This window comes from Anguilla rostrata, chromosome 4 (genome assembly GCF_018555375.3).
Source record: "Anguilla rostrata isolate EN2019 chromosome 4, ASM1855537v3, whole genome shotgun sequence".
NCBI classification, from domain to species: Eukaryota; Metazoa; Chordata; class Actinopteri; order Anguilliformes; family Anguillidae; genus Anguilla; species Anguilla rostrata.
The window spans coordinates 24,071,974-24,090,582 of record NC_057936.1 but is presented as its reverse complement, the minus strand read 5'-3'; the positions used below and the strand labels follow the sequence as shown (position 1 = coordinate 24,090,582).

Here is an 18,609-nt window from a genome sequence, read left to right as displayed (position 1 = left end):
GAGATTCAGAATTCAGAGCTTCAACAATTGAACATTGGACTTTTATTTAGGCTCATTAACTGCCCTTTAACCTTTTGATGTGAATCTCAATCAGTGCAATACAATAACTATTCTAATATAAATTAGTGGCAGAGTGGAAAATACTGTAGTAAAAAGCTGGAATATTATTTTCGAGTTGGGGTGTTGTACTGAATCTCACCTTCCAGTGAACTCCACGCTACGCAACATGTACCCACACCAGCTCTTCGATTCTAGCATCCACGGACGAAGGTTACGTCGCAGAAGTTTTTGTACTGGCCTCAGATCAGCGGTCTGTTTTGTGGTCTGCGCAAGCTCAGTATCTAGTTTCCAAATGCAACTCGTGCACGCTCGTTGATTCTTGCCTGGCCCTCTCAGTCTCTAAAGAACGCCATTTTGTCCTGGGCCTTTATTTTCCTAAGAGTGAAACTGTGGTGTTTACACAAGTCCGCAATCAGTTGTTTTTGTAGCCATGGCTGAGAGCTCATCGGCAGGAGAACCGGTACCGACTGAGGTGCAGGATGGAGCCGGAGTTCGTAAGCTATCAGAGATGAGAGTGATCGACTTGAAAGCTGAATTAAAAAGACGAAACCTAGACACCAGTGGCAACAAGAGTATGCTCTCGGAGAGGCTGAAAAAGGTAAGGATAGCAAACTCCGGAGCGTTAACTTGCGTTGCGGCGATGCTAGCTAGCTATAATGAAATTATTTTATTTATGTGTGGCATCAAGGTTGTACTTTCGAGATTTACAATAACTCACCATTGCATTTATAGATGCCATTGCATAATATGGCGAAGCTGGCGCCCTAAGCCACATGGAGGTGGGGGTGGGGTAATCGTTTATTCTGTTTAGCTTGCTAAAACGAGTTGCAAACAATTCTTAAATTTTCATTTGGACTACAGTGGCAATCCAGTTCGTGCATGATATGAATAACTGCGTGTTCCGTAACGATAACCAGTGTTCCATTTTCTGTCTAGTTGCTAATCAGTCACGTTTACCCGGTGCTAAAAACATTGCAGTAAGATCGATTCGCATTACCCACAGCGAAGTGACTAACTTACACTCGCTATAGCAAACGTACTGACTAGAACTGAGTAATATAAATACGTTCCTACTTTAATTTCTCATAATTTGGCGAAATTGTTTATATTGGCTATGTATACCTGCAAACTAGCACAGATTTTGAAGGACGACTTTTTATTGAAGCTGAAAATGAGACTTAAGCTACAGCTAGTTGCTAGGTAATACTAGCACATTTTAGTAACATCCGATCGCCGTCCTCCACTTTTAGTATGCGTTGATTTGAATTTAGCTTTGTTAGGCAATCTAAATATAAAGCAAACGGGGAGACTTTGGAGATGCAGTGGATTGATCAGCTGGGCTCTCTTGTAAAGTCCTCTTTGAGAGATACACATTAGTTGCCTAGGTCGTTACAGGTAGGTACAGGCATTGCGTGATTTTAACTTACACATACGATAACTGATAATTTCTTACGTAACGCAGAATACTGCCCCGTGTGTTTGGCACAATATTTCTGAAGGCATTCTTGCATTTCAATATAGTAACAAATGTTAGTAACGGATAAATGTTTATGGTTTATGGCAGGCAATTGAAGAAGAAGGGGGAAATTCAGATGAGGTGGTTGTCATATTAGACGCAACTCCGAAGAAGGCACCCAAACGAGCCAGCAAAGGTACGATCGAAAACACAAGGTCATACAACATCCATTTGCCACAATAATTAGTGAATTTCCCTATGCCTCTGTTAACAGTTTTCGATTGTTGCACATCTACAGTGGGTGTTTAGTTAGTTGTGCTGAAGTTAAATTATGGCCCGTTGCTCTGTGTGGCTCTTTCACAGTGTTTTCATTATCTTTCAGGGAAAAGACAGGAAAGTGATGGACCTGAAGACTGCACAGTTGAAGAGGATTCTGGTGATGGGCAGGTGAGTTTATTAGACCACAGTAACTAATTGATGTATAACTGGGTGCATCCTCTCCAAAAACAAGTGAGCCCAAACAACAGGAATCCCCTGTGAAGTAATCATAAAAGGTACAAATCAGAGAAAATCAACAGGGGACTCTTGTCATTTATTTATGCTCTCTTGGTTATGATTGGTCACTACAAATCAGAGACAAAATCATATTAATGGTGCATGTGGCTGTAGCAGAAACACTTGATTAATGTCACTGAAAATGTAGCTCGGATATAAAGAACTGTATCATATGCATATTTAGAATTTTGTTAGATTTATAACCACAATTATACACAGAATTCAGCTGGCATGTAAAGTGTAGTTCTACTACTATAATCTACTGTAGCCTGGTAGATTTTGGAGGAAACTCAACACTGTGTCCTTATGCTTGCATGCTTGATATAAAATTTTCAGCAAATACTTGTAGTTGTCATGGCAAGACAGCTGCTCTTTTTACGTCCAAAAAATGTAGAAATAGAAGAAAAAATCATAAGATTATCTTGTAGTGTTTTCTTTCCTTAAGAGTGATTTTTAGAGGGTTGTTTTCAGTATTTACATTTATTAATTTTTTGGGAAATCCAGAAAGACAAATGAGAAACATTACCTTTTCTTTCAGGATGATCCTGAGATGAACCTGGACAACCTGCAGGAAATGGACATCATGGACATGAGTGTGTTAGATGAAGCTGACATCGATAATGGCATTCCCGCTGACTGTGAAGAGTACAATGCCGATGAAATCCTGGACTCACTTTCTAACGATGGAAATCCAGAAGCCGCGCTCGAGGAGCCCACCTCTGACAATGAAAACGCCAATGAATCCGACTCTCTGGATGTGCTGGCGGAGCTGAAGCCAGACGATGTGGGTGGTTTGGGAATACACTACATACATGCAACATGTTAAGAAGTTTATTTTCCTATTTGTGTTTCCTGTTTTGCTGTTGAACTTACAATTTCTTTTCAGGAAATAATGGAGGCTGAAGTTGCTGACACAAACTCAAAAGATGAGGATCTAAACTGCCTGTCATCTAAAGAGGTGTGTCATCAGGCGTTTTATGTATTTTATTCTTTCGAATAATCTCGATGTGTCATCTGATAGAAAACCTGTCATCTGATAAAGTGTATTATTTTTTCTCTCTCTCTCTCCTAGGAGCTAGACGAGGAGCCAGAAGCCATAAACGAAGAAGGTACTGTTTAAGTTACATATGTACACCCTCCCACTTGGTTTTGCTATGCAGTTGCTTCATTTCGGTGATCTTGCTCTCAGTGGTAGTCCTCAAGAAGAGACTGGAAATCCAAAGGCAATTACTGGCTCTGTGTGGCAAGGTCCATTGGCCGTAATGCTGTTGTCATTAAACTGAAATTGACTGATTTGACTGGGTAATCTTTTTAATCTTTTTGTATGATGCATGTAGATTCATCATTATGCATTTAAGCCCAGCACTTGTGACGTTACGCACATGGCCAGTAATTTTAAACGGCGCAGTATCTTTAATTGAGGCCCTCACTTAGGTGTTGCAGATGCTGTGCAGTGTTTTTAGGTTGCCACAAAAGAAGACTTGAGAAGCTGAGAAGAGAAGAGTTCGGACTCCCAGCATGTGAAACCTTTTAAGGAAAAAAGGCATCAAACAACAATTTAGGACTGTAGTGTAATGTACACCAGTGGACTGTCTACCTGTATACGACACCAACGGAATTCTGAATTTCCTGTTAAAAGACAAACCCACCCACTTGCATCATGGACTCTGAACTCTGAATGTGCTTGAAGATGGACTTGTCTGGAACTCTATCCTGTGGCCTTGTGGCTTTCTTCAGATCAGAATTCTCTTTTCTGGCTTGGACCAGGTGAAATGAGAAACAAAGTAGGAAATGTCAACTTTTGTCTAAGGAGATTTTAAAGAGAGGTAGTTGCTTGGTCTGTATCTTTGGTTTTTCCAGTCTCTGAAGTGTTTATAGTTGATATTCATGTATAAAGGGGAATGAGAAGGGTCACGTCCTGTTCCATCCTTGCCAGTTCCTCGTTGATGATTGCTGTGTTTCAGAATTAAACTCTGTGCCATTCTATTCCTGTTAAATCCGTAGAAAATGAGAAAGTAGCCGGGTCTTGTATATCTGAGCCGCTTAACGAAGAGCACCTGGATCCGTCATCTGAAGAAGAGCCAACTGCCATCGAGAGCTCTGTGAATGTCGCCGAGGAAGAAAACGTATTTGACTCCGTCAAAGCGGACGATGCCCTCAATTTGGAGAGCGAAGTGTCGGCTAGCGACATTGAACAGACTGAAGAAAAACAAAATGAGAGCGAATCTAAAGAGGAGGAAAAACAAAGTGTCCAAGATGACGCTATGGACACAGAAAGCGCGTGCGCTCCGGTTGCTAGTGTAAATGAACAGGGTTCAAACGAAACCGAATGTGCTGTTGAGTGTGAAATGGACTCAAAAGCCGAGGCCGAGGAAGAAGCCCAGAAGACGGAAGAGAACGCTGCTGAACCGTCGGCAGCGAAAGAGTCCTCTACTGTTGAGGGCGATGATCAGAAAAAGAGGTTTGTTGTTTTCTGTCTACTAGAACAATGGCTGTCTTTGTTACATTGGCTCCTTTGTTAACAAGTTTGGTGCACTTTGAAGGTAAAATGGTCCGCGCATTTTGTGCAAGTTTTTTTTTTTTGTTTTGTTTTGTTTTTTTGGTCATTTTCTCACAAACCATCCCCCTCTTCCTTCCATTATGTAATGTAAAGTAGTTAAATTGTCGTAAGGCGATTGGTGAAGGAAGCTAGACACATTGAAATATTTTGCTCATCCCTTTCTGTTTGTGTCTAATTATTGAAACATGGCGTAACCAGGGTGCTTTCATAGTTCACAGGTAGGTATTTTGGTAGGCACGTCTGCTAAAGACCCTCCTATATGCTGACAGTGTGTTTTCTCTGTCCTTAGTTCTGATGAGGAAAAAGGTGTTAAGCCTGAATCAAAAGATGAAAAAGGTTAGTTTTTGCTTTTGCACCACCTTATGTGCCATCTACCAAATGTATAGAATGGGACTGGACTGGGGTGGAGTGGGAACCGATGAAGTACGGTTGTACCAATCGCCGCTGACACATGATGAAAAATACTGTACAATGAAATGTTCTTACAAAAAAAAAACTTTCAGCTTGAATTGTGTGACCCTAAATCACTGCATAGAGTATATGTCAGCAGCCGGCTCTGGTAACGTATTGCATACCTGCTTTATCAGTCTCAGAAGTAAAGCAAAATAGTTTGGCAGTGGTGGTAATGCTTGCGATTTGTTAAATAACTTTAATTGTTTTGAAGTTAGTACAGTAGGTGTGCAGCCCAGCCAGTTTCAGGATAAACTTGCAGCTCTTGTTAGAGATACGTTTGTACTCTTAATTACGGTACTTGGCCTTTTCTGACGTGATGGCGAAACAGCTACATTCACATGAATGTGTTGAACACATTGGCTCTGTAACAGTTTGAGAAGGGTATCTGTTTGAAGTGTATCTGACCCGCCAGACTCATTGTCATTTTACTGTGTGTTGAAAAGCCCCAGCTGGTAGTGCAGCAGCCAGTAGTGGAAGAAATCTTTGGGTTAGTGGACTCTCTTCCACCACCAGAGCGACTGATCTGAAGAATCTGTTCAGCAAATATGGCAAGGTGAGTGTGCGGTCGGAGGAGGCTCGCGGTTTGATCAATATCGGGACGGATCGGGAAGGAAGGTTTCACTTCCTTGATTTCCTTTCACACCGGAAAGTCGCTGGTTTAGATCTGCAAGGAAACCTTAAGGGCAGTACAGAAGCTGGCTCCAGTAGGAGCCAAGTCTCCCCTGATAAGCAGTAGGTGGAGCAATTTCACAGGAAAGTGCAAGTGGCTGTAATGGTGTGGGAAAGCTGATGAAACTTTCACCTTTGACTGATCTGTGAGTGTGCTTGGAATGTACTCCATATTAGACAAAATTCCAATATCTGCCTCTGACTGGATTTTATTCTCAAATTCCAAGTCGTAAGTCAGTGTTACTGACCTAAATGTTTTCTGTCAGGATTAAAAACACAGACTTGTTTTATTGGCAAATATTCTTAGGCTTAAAAATTGGCTTGTGATAGAGAATTACCAGTATATTAATTGCAAAACGGGCCATAGACTATGAACTTGGAAGTGGTCACAGTTGTCGTATTGTGTCATGTTCTTTCAGGTGGTGGGCGCTAAGGTGGTGACGAACGCCCGGAGCCCAGGCGCACGCTGCTATGGCTTTGTGACGATGAGCACTACAGACGAGGCCACCAAGTGCATCAGCCACCTGCACAGGACGGAACTGCACGGGCGCATGATCTCCGTGGAGAGGGTGAGGCGGTGTGGCTGGTTACTGGGTGGGGGTGGGGCTGGGGGGTGGGGGGGGGCTTCTGTGGGCTGTTTGATACGTACAATGTTATGTTACACTACATGTGCTCGTACTGAGTGAATAACTTTACAACTTCATTTGCACGAGGTGCAGTTTTTTTGGTGGAAAACCTGTGGAAAATCTGCTAGGCCAGTGAATGGTACTTTATGTTCAAGGCCTAATATATTGTTTTGGTTGCTTTAATAAGCACTAGCCTAAAAGATTGCTACCATATAATCACAATGCCTAGTTATACTTTCATATTCTAAATTGCAACGGTGTTCTGTTTTTAGTCGAAGGTCTTGTTTTCGATTCTAGGCTAAGAACGAACCAGCAGGAAAGAAGCCTGCGGAAAAAAACGATGCTAAGAAGTCTGGAACCGACAGGCGGCACTCTTCTGAGTCCAAGTCTGAAAAGTGAGTCGCGTGCTTGAAGTGATGTCGTTCTGCTGGTGCCGTCTCTGTGGATGTAGCTAACTGGGGCTATTTTTCATATTGAATTCCTGTTAATTCTTTCAGGTCAGATGCAATCAAGGATGAAAAATCAGAAGGCGGTGAAGCAGGAAAAGATGGCAAAGGTAAGTGAGAGAACTGGTGCACTTGGGGCCTGTTTGTGCTCTTGGGACTGTTCCTTTTTACAGATTAATAAAATGAGAGCAGAGAATGCCTTATTAACCCTTTGAGGTGTAAGATCACAAATTTTTGATTAGAATGTTCTTAAGTCAACATTCTAATGATGTAACAATCACTACTGGTAATTGAAAGTAATTGAGTTCTAGAGCACTGATGTAGAATTTTGAAAAAACACTTCAAAAAAACTTTTCAAAGGCTTATGGCCTTAACTCGTATAGTTGTAGTTCACAGATTATTTTCCTTTTAGGGCGTGGGGCAGAAAGGACAGTTGTGATGGATAAATCCAAGGGAGAGCCTGTCATCAGTGTGAAAACCAAAAGCAAAGAGCGAGTAAGTTTTATTGATTATTTTCCTCAACTGTGTGCTTTGTTATTTGGTCCTTAGATTTATGTTCATTAAGCTACTGCTGTGGTGCGCTTGTAATCCAGAGCTCAAAGAGCCGGGATCGCAAATCTCCAAGCAAGGAGAAGAAGGACATCCTCTCCTTTGACCAGATCAAGGAGCAGCGGGAGCGCGAGCGTCAGAGGCAGCGCGAGCGCGAGATCCGGGAGGTGGAGAGGCGGAGGCACTCTGGGTGAGAATGAGCCCCTCCCCTCTCGCATAATACACCCTCTCCTCCTAATGCCTTACTTTTGGACACACAGATGTATTTACACAATACAGTATCACGTGACTAAGATTCAGAGTGGTGGAGTGGTGCTTACTGTTTACAGTGTTTATAGACAGGGAGGTTTACTACAGTGGGTTATGGACCGCGTGCTTCATGTACAGACGGTGCTGCTGGCAAGTCTAAATCAGTCTAAATTGTGCTTCATGTGAGCACTATTTAGATTAGCATAGGCTTCTTCAGTCAGTCTATTATCTTTAAGCTCTTGAAGCTGATTTCACTATAGAAATAGCTGAGTCTAGTGTCTTAAAAACTGTATTTCTAGACATTAGCATGGCTTTGGATTTGTGGCAGGGTCCTTTCCATGGTCCTGTCATAGTGTACTCTGTGCTAAAGCAAACTACTCCGAACCATTGTCTGGCCTTTACACGTGGGCCCAGTCACTGAAGTGAGTGGAGCAGTATGACGTCAGCAGTCCTGTGGAAGTTGCTGGAACAGACCAGCGTCCTAATTACATAGTTGGAGCCACTGAACGGGTGTTTTAAGCTGGTCTTCCAGGGCAGCTCTACACCTTCATTCTACGTGTGACGGTTTAACTGTAGCGGTCGCTCTTGGTCCTGTTTTTTTTTTGGCACGCCAGCGAGCGGGACCGTGACCGGGACAGCCGCGCGGAGCGCGAGCGCATCCGCCTGTTCCGGGAGAAGGAGGAGCGGGAGAGGCTGCTGCGCAAGCGCAACTGGCTGGAGGTGGAGAAGCAGCGGCTGGACGCCGACCGCATGGAGCGCGAGTTCCTGGAGCGCGAGCGCATGCGGGTGGAGTACGAGCGGCGGCGGGAGCAGGAGCGCATCCACCGCGAGCGCGAGGAGCTGCGGAGGCAGCAGGAGCAGCTGCGCTTCGAGCAGGACCGCCGGCCCCTCAAGAGGCCCTACGACATGGACGGCCGGTGAGCGCCCCCTCGCCCCCCCCGACCCGCCGCGACCTCGCGCCGTCTTTACCTTTGAGTTTGCTTCCTGCGTGCCGTCCGCCGTTCGGCCTTTCACGCTTCGCCATTTTCTTACGTGTCCTTTAGGAAGGACGACTGGCACGACAAGCGGATGGCCATGGACGACCGCTACGGGCGCTCGGACTTTGGCCGCCAAGAACGCTACCAAGACTTTGACCACAGGGACCGGGGGCGCTATCAGGACGACATGCTTCCAGACCGGTATGTTCAGACTGAGGCGCTTCTCACTGAATGCAGTGCATATATTACTGGATAATGCGTGCATTGCTTTAATAGTAAGTTAAAAGCCACATGGGACAGAAGAATCCTCAAAGTTATTAATGTACCCTATTTGCACCTGTTGGGTGTGTGTCTTTCCTGTAAAAGCATCCAGCCTAGTGTCATTTGTGGGATTTATGTTCAGTAATTGTTTCTGTCATGTTGCAAACCAGTCAGTGTAAGCTGTAGAACTAAAGAGCCAATGAACACAGTTATGATAGCAAATGCTTTTGTTCACTGTGTCATCCTCATTACCTGAAGTCTTCTTTAAGTCTGGAACAATATTAAATGTTACCTGGAGTTCCTTCAACTAACTTGGAGTAACTACAAGTCCTTTTTGAAAGCATTCTAAAACAAAATAGTCCTGCGTGCTGAGATTAGTCCCATGGCCTACTTGGTCGGTGTTCACACGGGTTTGGTCTGACCTGTAAAAGGTCTGAAATAAGAAATTAAAACCCTGAATTTACCCTGTTAATTGCATTGTGGGAATTGAAGTTTTGCCTGAAAAGTTAACTCTTGACAGCCTGTATTGGTTGCTTGACATGACTGTTAAGCTAGAATCCAGCTCATTTTATTCAGTCATGTCTCTGAACATCTCTTGAACTGATTCATAAGCAAGTTTGCTAATGTGTTCTAATGTGAACTGAATAGTGTTGCTGAACTGTGTTTGATTCTTACAGGAGGGATGGGCCACGGGGAATTGTTGGAGACAGAGATAGCCAGGTAAAAAGGACTCTTATCATTCTGATGTAGTGTACCCATTAAGCATAAGGGTTTTGTGTGCAACATCTTTTTTCAAAATCTTGTTCTCTCCCTCCACAGCATTTCTCAGACCGTGGAGACAGACATGGACGGGACTCTCGTGACTCCTGGGGGGGTTATGACAAACGCGGCCTCAATCAGTCCAGGTCAAATCTCTGTCATTTAAAACCCTACATTTCCGGTACTATTTTTTAAACAAATCTGTAATTTATAGCGGCCATAAATTCTAGTTGCAGTTTGGCGCCCTTGAGCACCATATGTTATCAGAGTAGCTGGTCTAAATCGGCACCTGCTGTCCAGATGACTGACATAAATTTAAAAAAATAATAATAAAAGATTTTCCTAAGCTTGGGTATGATCACTGAATCAGTTCCTGTACTTTGTAGACTTGTTTCTCATGAAATACAACTAACCTTACTCTCCCCTCAAAATTCTGGTTGTTATCGTAAACGGAAATATGTTCAACTTACTGTGTTACGGAAGCTCAACGCTCCGACCAAACTAAACCCTAGATGAGCGGTGAGGTGGAATGCTTCAGCAAGTGATTTTTATTAATTTCAGGTGTTTTGTCTAGTGAGATATTTGCATTTTACCAGCTTAACCTAGTCTTGCTTTTGAGTGGTTGCTGTAAAATGTGTATTGTATAAATCACAACCCACATTTTCTGGGCAGTTGGAGAAAAGGAACTTGCAGTAACAGTTTATCGCCTCTTTATTTTTTGCAGGGATGGACGTGATTGGGATGGGCGGAAAATGGATGGTGACAGACCCTGGCAAGGTGCGATTTTTCGTTTTTCTGCAAACTTCTTTCCCCAATTTAGTATGGTTTTGGATGAAAAATTTGATCAGTGGTTTAAGATGTGGATAGGTTCTCCCACCAGTGCATTGTGTACTCATTCCAGAAAGTAAAACTTCATTGCACTGTATTGACCATTAATGTACATGGAACAATTCACTGTTCCAAATACTGTTCCAGGGTCCCCCAACGTAGGCATGATGTCATTGTTTGACTTAGTACATGCCGTAGCACTGCTAATCTTAGCTTGGTGGATCTTTACTCATCATTATGCAAGCTAAAAATATTTCATTTCAGGTGGAGACCGAGGCATCCCAGGACAGGGTCACATGCCAAGAGGAGGAATGGCAGGGTAAAGATTCACCGTCAAGAAATAGATTTACTAAATATTTAAGAATTTTATACAGTTACACTCCAAGAGTTGGTAGAAAAATACCTCTCCAGTCCCGGCCTCCTCGCATCTTAAATACGATGTTAGTATGAAACGTGGATAATATCGATTAGTAATGTTGGATAAAGAAATACACATGGGTGTGTAACATGTAAGGTTTTAACTCCAGTCCGCTGTGTGCAGTTAGGCTGCCATCTGCGGGTTGCGTGCGTGAGCTGTGTTGTGAACTCGCCGGTCTCCTGTCCCACAGGCGCGGGGGCTACGTGCAGGGGGGGACCTCGCAGGGCCTCTCGGGGGCCCTCAATCGGCAGAACCAAATGATGCAAGGCGGCGGAATGCAGGGGGGCGCCTTCGGCCGTCGTTACTAACGTCGAGACGTCCTCCCCCCTCCGCCACACCCGTTTGAGTGTCATAGTGTTCCCTTCGCCAGCGTACATACCGCTTACGGAAGCTTCGTCAACTCAGACGTTACCCTTTTTGTAGTCCTGCCTGGATTTTCACGTTCTGCGACTGAATAACTAGCCGCACGCCCAGCCAGCCAGCCTGGTTCTGCATACCTGGGTTTTAAAACGTCACAGGTGTTTCATTGATTTTTTTTTTTTTTTCATTCCATGTGTCCTTTGTTTTAAAAGTAAATGGAAAAACAAGTCGATGTGAAAATACAATTCTGTATTGTTATTTTTTTTTTTTCTATTTTCATGTCTTTTAAGTGATGAGGGTTAAGTCTTGAGAAATGCTCAGGAGCGTTTCACAGTGCTTACAGGTTTACTGAACACTGTGGCTTGGGGTGAATTTTGTTATGAACATTTATTTAGCTTGATAATGAACATGCAATATTGGATGTATTTCAATAAACTACCTTGGATTGTAGTGGTCTTTGTCTGGGGTTTTTTTTTGCACATATAAACTGTCTTTAAACACTTGTCAAACCTTTTGTTGGCATACTTCAGTAGAAGTCTGTCCTCATTTACATTTAACCAGGTGTTCTTTCGTAATTGCACCACAAGATGTCACCAACATACTTGAACTGACAGCTGCAAAATGGAGAGGAGTTACGCTCTCGGATTCCAACTTTGTTGGATAACACATGTAGCTTAGTTCCTGAAGTCTGTAACTTCCATGGAAAACTTTGTTTTGGTTAGGCTGTTTTGTTTATTTTGGTTGCAGCTTGAATGTTCATAAAACCGTCAGTAAATTTTAGATGGCAGTTTTTGCCAATGAGGTTTGAAGTTTTTATACAGAGGTGAAATCGCACCTAAATATTCACACCAGCAAATATTTAGGCATAACTACAATATTTTTATGATGCGTATCAGCCCAGCCGAGCATTTACTGTACAGTTAAGAGCTACTCGTCTTCCAAATGATGCATTTGTTTATGCCAATCCAAACTGAGCACTGTTCTATTGAATTTATATAGATGGAATTTAGTCTCAAATATCTACGTATATTTAGGCAGTCACTTTCAGTTATCACGAATATGATAAAGCTGGAGTGTAGCGTTTATTAAGGTATAGGGCTTCCACAGTCGGTAGGCTGTGTTGTGTGCCGGACATCCTTTCAAATGTTACGTTCCTGCTTCATAGTGCTCCGTGGCAAAAACTGCCAACATCTGGAATTTGGCAGGGGAAATATGACGCCACTTCTATAAGAAGGGCTATCATGCTTATTGTTGATGGCTCCTTTGACATTGTTCCAGTCATCCAAAATGCCCAATTAGGTCCAGATCTAAAAAGGCCGTCATGTTGGCGATGTTGGCATCAGCCTGAACAGCCGGACTGGAGTCTTTACTCTGGACAGGAGCATTGCCCTTTTTAAAAGTCTCTGCAAGTCTAAAATGTATCGATATGGGGTGAAGATGAGCGATTGGAACATTCAAATACTACTGATAGACTTTCCTTTATTTTTTCCTTCTGCCTGTTTGTCCACGAGTGTACCAGTGACTCCTATTTGGAAAGAATTTTATCTTAAAAAATGATTTTATATGCATTCTTAAGTGGCATTTTTCAATTGAGTTCTCGATTTCGAAATTGGGATTTTTTTGAGAAGGGTGAGTTCAATGGAAAAATGATCTAGTGCTCTGACATTAAAGGACTATTTTGGGAAAAGGGTTAATTTTGTGCAAGAGTTTGTACTCCTCCGATGATTGACATCATGCACATTAGCACATTTGGTGTGAGTGGGTGAGATTTGATCAGTTCCGATTTGCAATGTGATCTTTACCTCAGTGTTAAATAAGTGTCGTGACTCACTCTCATCTATGGAAAGAACCTACAATTTTCTTGTGATAGGTTTTATGACTGAAATCAGAACAAATCCTAAATGTGTTTGTAGTAAAACGAGAGTTCTCCAGTAGTAGTTGTAGTGGTGCTGTACCACTTGGTTTTTATGAAGTGGATGTATGTCTGCCGCACAGCTGTTGGATTCCAGGCTCTCAAGTTTCAGTCTGGCACTGGCATCCTTCCACACATGTGTTTGAGAACTGCATGGTGCTTAGGACAAGCCTTGCTGAATGGTGTATGACAGTGTTTCTGGCTTGTCACGTTGCCCGCAAATGAAGTAATTCATATTCCTGCACCATTGTGTGGCAAGAAAGCCTAACAATCAAATGTAATACCTACTAAAAATTACCTTGTGTTATTATTATTATAAATATATATTTTTTGGACCAAATAATTTAAAACCCCAGGTATCAATACGCCGTATTGCTGATGTTCATAGTACAAGTATTGAACCAAAAAAAAGCAATATTCCACCAGCTAATATGGTGTGGGGTTTTCGTGGCATGGTTTGGGTGCACTCTTACCCTATGGAAGGCAAGTTTGATGTCATTCATTACTTAATGGCACGAGTTGTCACCCAGCATGAGTAGTCACCAGTGGTTTGAGAAGCAAGGCCCTGGTTTTACCTGATTGGTGCATAACTGAGAGGGTGAAAGTTGTGCATGTGGCAAGGGGCAGTGTGTACAGCTGGTGCTGTGACTGATCTGCCCACATCCATATCAAACTCATCATTTGACAGGGAGAAAGGGGAAGAATTTAGGAGAACTGAAATCGTACCACGTCTTCAATTAATGCTTGGTAAGAGATTGGAATAGTTAAAAATATGCTTCAGTGGCTATAATTGAACGGGTTATTTTACATGCCAGTTGAATCCTCGGATGTGAAACTTGCGGTTTTCACAAAAATAGGGAAGTATAAACCTGTGCCTTGAAAACTACTGCAACAGATTTGGAAAGAATCAACAGTTTTATGGCATGTGAACATGTCCATTGTCTTCCTTTTAAGCCTTTACATGCATATGCTTCCCATGACAATATAATCCTACCTTAAAGTTTCAAAGATGAATCAATACCTGATGTTTCGCACACGTTGTATTTTTCCCCCATCTCTTGTTATTCATTGTTGAAATTTTCCTTTACATTTTATCATACAAATGTTACATCCTTCCCTTGTTGGTTTGGCGACAGAAAATCACTTTCAATTATCTACACTAGTTCAAACGTTATTACTGTGAGTTACATTAGGGAATAACTTTTTAATTATTTTTACTTGCCACATGTCAGATAACATTTTAACTTCGTGCTATTTGTTGACTTTAAACAATAGTATTATGATCCTTCTAGTTCTGAAAATGTAGTTATTTGCTTGTTTTTTCTTCAATTTCGTTTTTCACAGTGGACCACATATTTCCCTATAGAAGGTCACATCTGTATCTTGTGTAGGGTGTCACCCTATCATTTGTTCTTGTCAAGAAGTGGGAATGATTGTGGGAAAGATTCTTGGGTTTGAGTTCTAATTTCACACAGAGATTCACACAGATACTGAGAAATATGCGGTACAGCTCACAGGACACTGCAGTGACCTGCTTTCTCCCTCCCCCACTGATCTATTTTATAACACAGACGTTAAAAGAAGGAACAGCTTCTTGGGAAAATTTTGTTGTTTTTTTTCCTCTAGACTAAATGTTCATTTACAAGGATGCTTATTTCCTGAAATATTTTTGTTTCTTTTCAGGTTATCAAACGCTGCGTCTGATATGTAGTTTCTAATCGTGGCCTGTGCTCATTTCCTTTTGATACTCTATGAATTAGTGTATGAACTATCACCTCCGGACTCCTTGCCCTACCCCTTGTTTTGGGGTTTCAGTGTCATGTCCTTGTGCTGTCCTTAGCACTAGAAGGCATCTGTGTTAATGATAATAATTCCCTATCCCAAAACAGCTATGCTGATTTAGAAAAGTATTGTCTACATTTCCCTCTGCTGCAGTATTACTGCAGGAATCCCTGGGTGTCGCAACAGACCAGGATATATCTGTTACATGTAGTGCAATGGCTGCAACTCTGTGACAACTTAACAAGTACATGTTAATTTGACATAACGTAAAGTGCATGTTTGAGTATTACAGTGTTTTGTTATAGACAAACATGCATTAACACAAAATGATTGTGTTGCATCTGTTAATGAACAAGCTTCCATTTAAGTTCAGATGGTCCTTGGAAACAGAAAACATGTTTCTTTGATGGGCACACTTTATTTCAAGGGCCTATTTATATTGTTATGAAATATTTTGCATGTATATAACTAATAACAACTTGGTTTATCAGGCAATAAACAGATGTGCAAATAAAATAACTACAATTTATTGGAATTTACAACCTTTGTCAGGAGGTGGCTACACTATATTTGGCTGTAATTGAATTGATAGTAGTTTTTACACACATTTGAAATATGCCAGAATCACATTTTTAAAGCAATGATTTCTAAATTATTTTATTATTGTAAATTTATTGTTTTTCTGATTTGCTAGTAAATACTCTGCCTGACTAACCTGAACCCATCTCATTCTGAGAGCAGATTATGGCTGGGACTCCACTGGTAACTTCCCAAGCATTTTATCACCTCTTTGGTGTTTAAAAAAGACAATCATGGAGTGACTTTCGCTATTGTGTCTAGTTGTGTCTTAATTTGAGAGATTTCTGATTTGCTACTTGCTGAGGCACCACTGGTAACTTCCCATCAGTGGTAAATTTACCACCTCCTTGGTATTTAAAAAAATAAGAAGAAAAGAAAGAAGCATGGAGTGATTTTCCATTTCACTATTGTGTCTTTCCACAGCCTGCAAGGGGTCTGTGCAGACTGTGGGGCAATCAGTTGGATAAGGCTGAGATAAACTGTCATCTGACCTCAGTGTTTTATCTTTTTCCGTGACTCAACTGTGAAGCCTTGTTAAACATGGCCTTCAAACAGCAAAGTGTTAAAACCGTAGTAGTCTGACCTCACAGCCAGTTTTTTTCCCTTTTTTTTTGGTCATTATGGAGTGCTTACTATGATTCAGGAGCTAAAGTAACCATATGGCCATGTATTTGATTTGTATTTCAGACATTATATTTTTATGAACAATTTATTTGACAAGTCACTTCATAAAGTTTCCCTTTTGTGAAACAATCAGAATCCTGCAATGTGACAGCATGATATATTGATGGTTGCAATTGGTGACAAAAAAAGTGTCCAACTTGATATTGAGGAAATATTCTTCTGCAAGTTTTTCAATATGTTTTTCAGTACGAATATGGTAGACATTCTTAGCTCACACAGTCTAATGTTTGCCTGGACAGGAAGTGTAGAAATCTCTCTCTAATCACATGTGAATGTATAACTAACAGGCCTTCTGTAGTTTTATACTACCCAATAAATCATTGATTACTACTGAATTTCAAAGTGTAATTCCAGAATGAGCCACTGGAAATTGAAAGAAGGAATTTACATTAGTGTCTTCCAGATATGCAGATAGGGGGCGATATGTGCCTACATATTAAGTCACAGAAGCCTTGTGGCCAATCAACTTCAAAATAAACGCTTTGCAATCTGTTGTTACTCTATAAAAGGTCATTCATTAATCGCATTGTTAATTGAGAAATAGTATTACTTAATCATACCCATGCTTTTTTGTAATGCCATTACATCTGTCCTGTGGTCTTTTGAACCATATTTAATTGTACAGTACAAAATAATTTAACTATGTAAAATGGGCATAGTGCATGTGGACATCATGATTTATAAACCATCCATCACATTATATTGACAAATGACAATGTTGAACTTGGTAACCTTCAGAGTGCATATTTAAACTATACAACTGAGAACTTAGCTGGTTGGGCCTGTTGTTAATTTTTTTCAGGCAAATGAGATAATTTCTCAAGGGATGATTACAATTTTATATCATGGAACTGTCTTTCCATTTGCAATCACATGCACACATGCATGCACTTGTGCACAACCACAAACCGGTTTGAAGATCCAGCTGCAAAAGTAAAAGGAATTGTTCCAATGCAGGAAATCCTTGTCATGGTACTCATACCTGTTGGTGCAGTTTTACTATTCAAAGGATTAAATATTAAAGAGTGGTGAGTGAGTTATTGGTTTCCTGAGTAAAATGGCTAGATGCAAGGGAACATTTAGAAAGCAGACTCCTTAATAAAAACCTGACCAATGTGGAATATGCACGGGTCTAGCATAGTGCATGTGCTGAATTGTTTGCATTTCTCAGAGTTTAAGGAGTTAAAAGTGTTCTGTACAGTATTGTTTGGCACAGTGATTGTATCTGAGACCCCAGCAAGGCAGGTCAGATCACGCAGCTTCTTGATGTATGTTCATTCACTCTGTCCAATGTCCTAGAATAACCTTTTTGGGAGTGTGGTTTCTTATGGGAGGGCTTGTCGTGTGATGTCATACTTTTGGATCAGGCCGTTCATTCTCAGCCAATAGAATTGTGACAGGGTGTTTGAGGGTGGTGGTCAGTAGAAGTATAGACAAAAAAAACAAAAACATTTGGAATGTTATACCATGGAGGAAATACAGGCAGGGAGTGTTATTCATTCTTCATGTGATTTGTGGTTGCTGCCAAAGAGAAGCCAGACATAATTAGAGGGATAAGGGCACTGGTTGTAACACCCAATAGCCAATATTAGAAGTTCACTAGCTAGCTCCTGACTTAGATGGTCCTGACACAGAGTAGATCAGCTTGTTTTAGCTCACTCCAAAGAAGTTTAAATTAGTTAGGTATAAAATAAGGGTATGGAGTGTCTCAATCTGTCAGCCATGAGCTGTTAGGAGGTACTGCCAAAAAAAACGTACAGTATGGCGATACAACGCAGTTAGCCTCACAAAAGATGTTTTATTTATTATAGTGCTTTGTTCCAACTGAATTAATTGGTACTGTTTGGCACTGCAGTGCTTGACTAGGTGTAATGAGACTCAGAACTCAGAGCTGAACTGCATGAAAGCAAATGAAAAGGGTTGGGGGGCATAAGTCAGACGCCCACCACAGGAAATGCTCTTTCCAGCCTTAGTCAATCATCCTTTTTATTGGGGTTCACTGCCCAGATGAGAAATTCACTTCCAGTTAAAGACTATTGGGAAACAATGATGTAGTGCTGTGTGTCTTGGATGGGGTTTGATCCAAGGATGCAAGGGTACAAAGAACCCAAAGGCTAGCAATCTGCAATAATTGTCATTGCTGCATGGTTCCCTTGCAGTTTTGTTGTATTAGTATTAACTGCTGCACTCTAATTCTCACTCTAGTTCTCAAATTCAATTTCCAGTGCAAAATCACAGATGGTAATGCAATAGAAAAGGCCATTTCACTTTTATTAGTTTATTTCTGTGATTTGCTTACTGTTAGATTCCTACTCTGGGTAGAGAAACAAGGGGCCTGAAGTACATGGTTCCTCCTCACCAATGCAGTCAATGGTGGCAACTGCTCGCCTTCCTCTGAAAAATGGCTGAAAACTGTGCAGCCTGCA

The 18,609-nt window shown here is 41.5% G+C and overlaps 1 protein-coding gene and 1 non-coding gene across 4 annotated transcripts; both read left to right on the top strand.

The window, feature by feature from the left end:
- The first annotated feature begins 338 nt into the window (after positions 1 to 338).
- safb (scaffold attachment factor B) lies at positions 339 to 11,676 on the top strand. Of its 3 annotated transcripts, none has more exons than XM_064331630.1 (21): positions 340 to 658; positions 1,625 to 1,712; positions 1,899 to 1,963; positions 2,610 to 2,855; positions 2,958 to 3,029; positions 3,144 to 3,180; positions 4,076 to 4,532; positions 4,921 to 4,967; positions 5,528 to 5,637; positions 6,173 to 6,322; positions 6,677 to 6,774; positions 6,877 to 6,935; positions 7,238 to 7,320; positions 7,419 to 7,564; positions 8,238 to 8,540; positions 8,667 to 8,801; positions 9,539 to 9,581; positions 9,681 to 9,801; positions 10,345 to 10,397; positions 10,713 to 10,767; positions 11,057 to 11,676. In XM_064331630.1, the coding sequence occupies exons 1-21, from the start codon at positions 491 to 493 to the stop codon at positions 11,125 to 11,127; spliced, it is 2,607 nt and encodes an 868-aa protein (XP_064187700.1). In that variant the 5' UTR covers positions 340 to 490; the 3' UTR covers positions 11,128 to 11,676. The 3 variants fall into 3 exon arrangements, with proteins under 3 accessions (XP_064187701.1, XP_064187700.1, XP_064187699.1); XM_064331629.1 differs by having other exon boundaries at positions 341 to 658; positions 9,681 to 9,766; XM_064331631.1 differs by lacking the exon at positions 7,238 to 7,320 and having other exon boundaries at positions 339 to 658; positions 7,375 to 7,564; positions 9,681 to 9,766.
- LOC135254339 (small nucleolar RNA SNORA42/SNORA80 family) lies at positions 7,929 to 8,060 on the top strand. Its single transcript, XR_010329852.1, has one exon. It is a non-coding gene; the product is annotated as a small nucleolar RNA SNORA42/SNORA80 family (small nucleolar RNA).
- Positions 11,677 to 18,609: the final 6,933 nt, after the last annotated feature.

Bases quoted from the DNA above. Each gene is read 5' to 3' on its own strand.
- safb (XM_064331629.1), top strand. From the start codon at position 491: ATGGCTGAGAGCTCATCGGCAGGAGAACCGGTACCGACTGAGGTGCAG. The intron at 4,533-4,920 runs GTTTGTTGTTTT...CTCTGTCCTTAG, and splicing joins GGCGATGATCAGAAAAAGAG to TTCTGATGAGGAAAAAGGTG. The intron at 6,323-6,676 runs GTGAGGCGGTGT...TTTCGATTCTAG, and splicing joins GCATGATCTCCGTGGAGAGG to GCTAAGAACGAACCAGCAGG.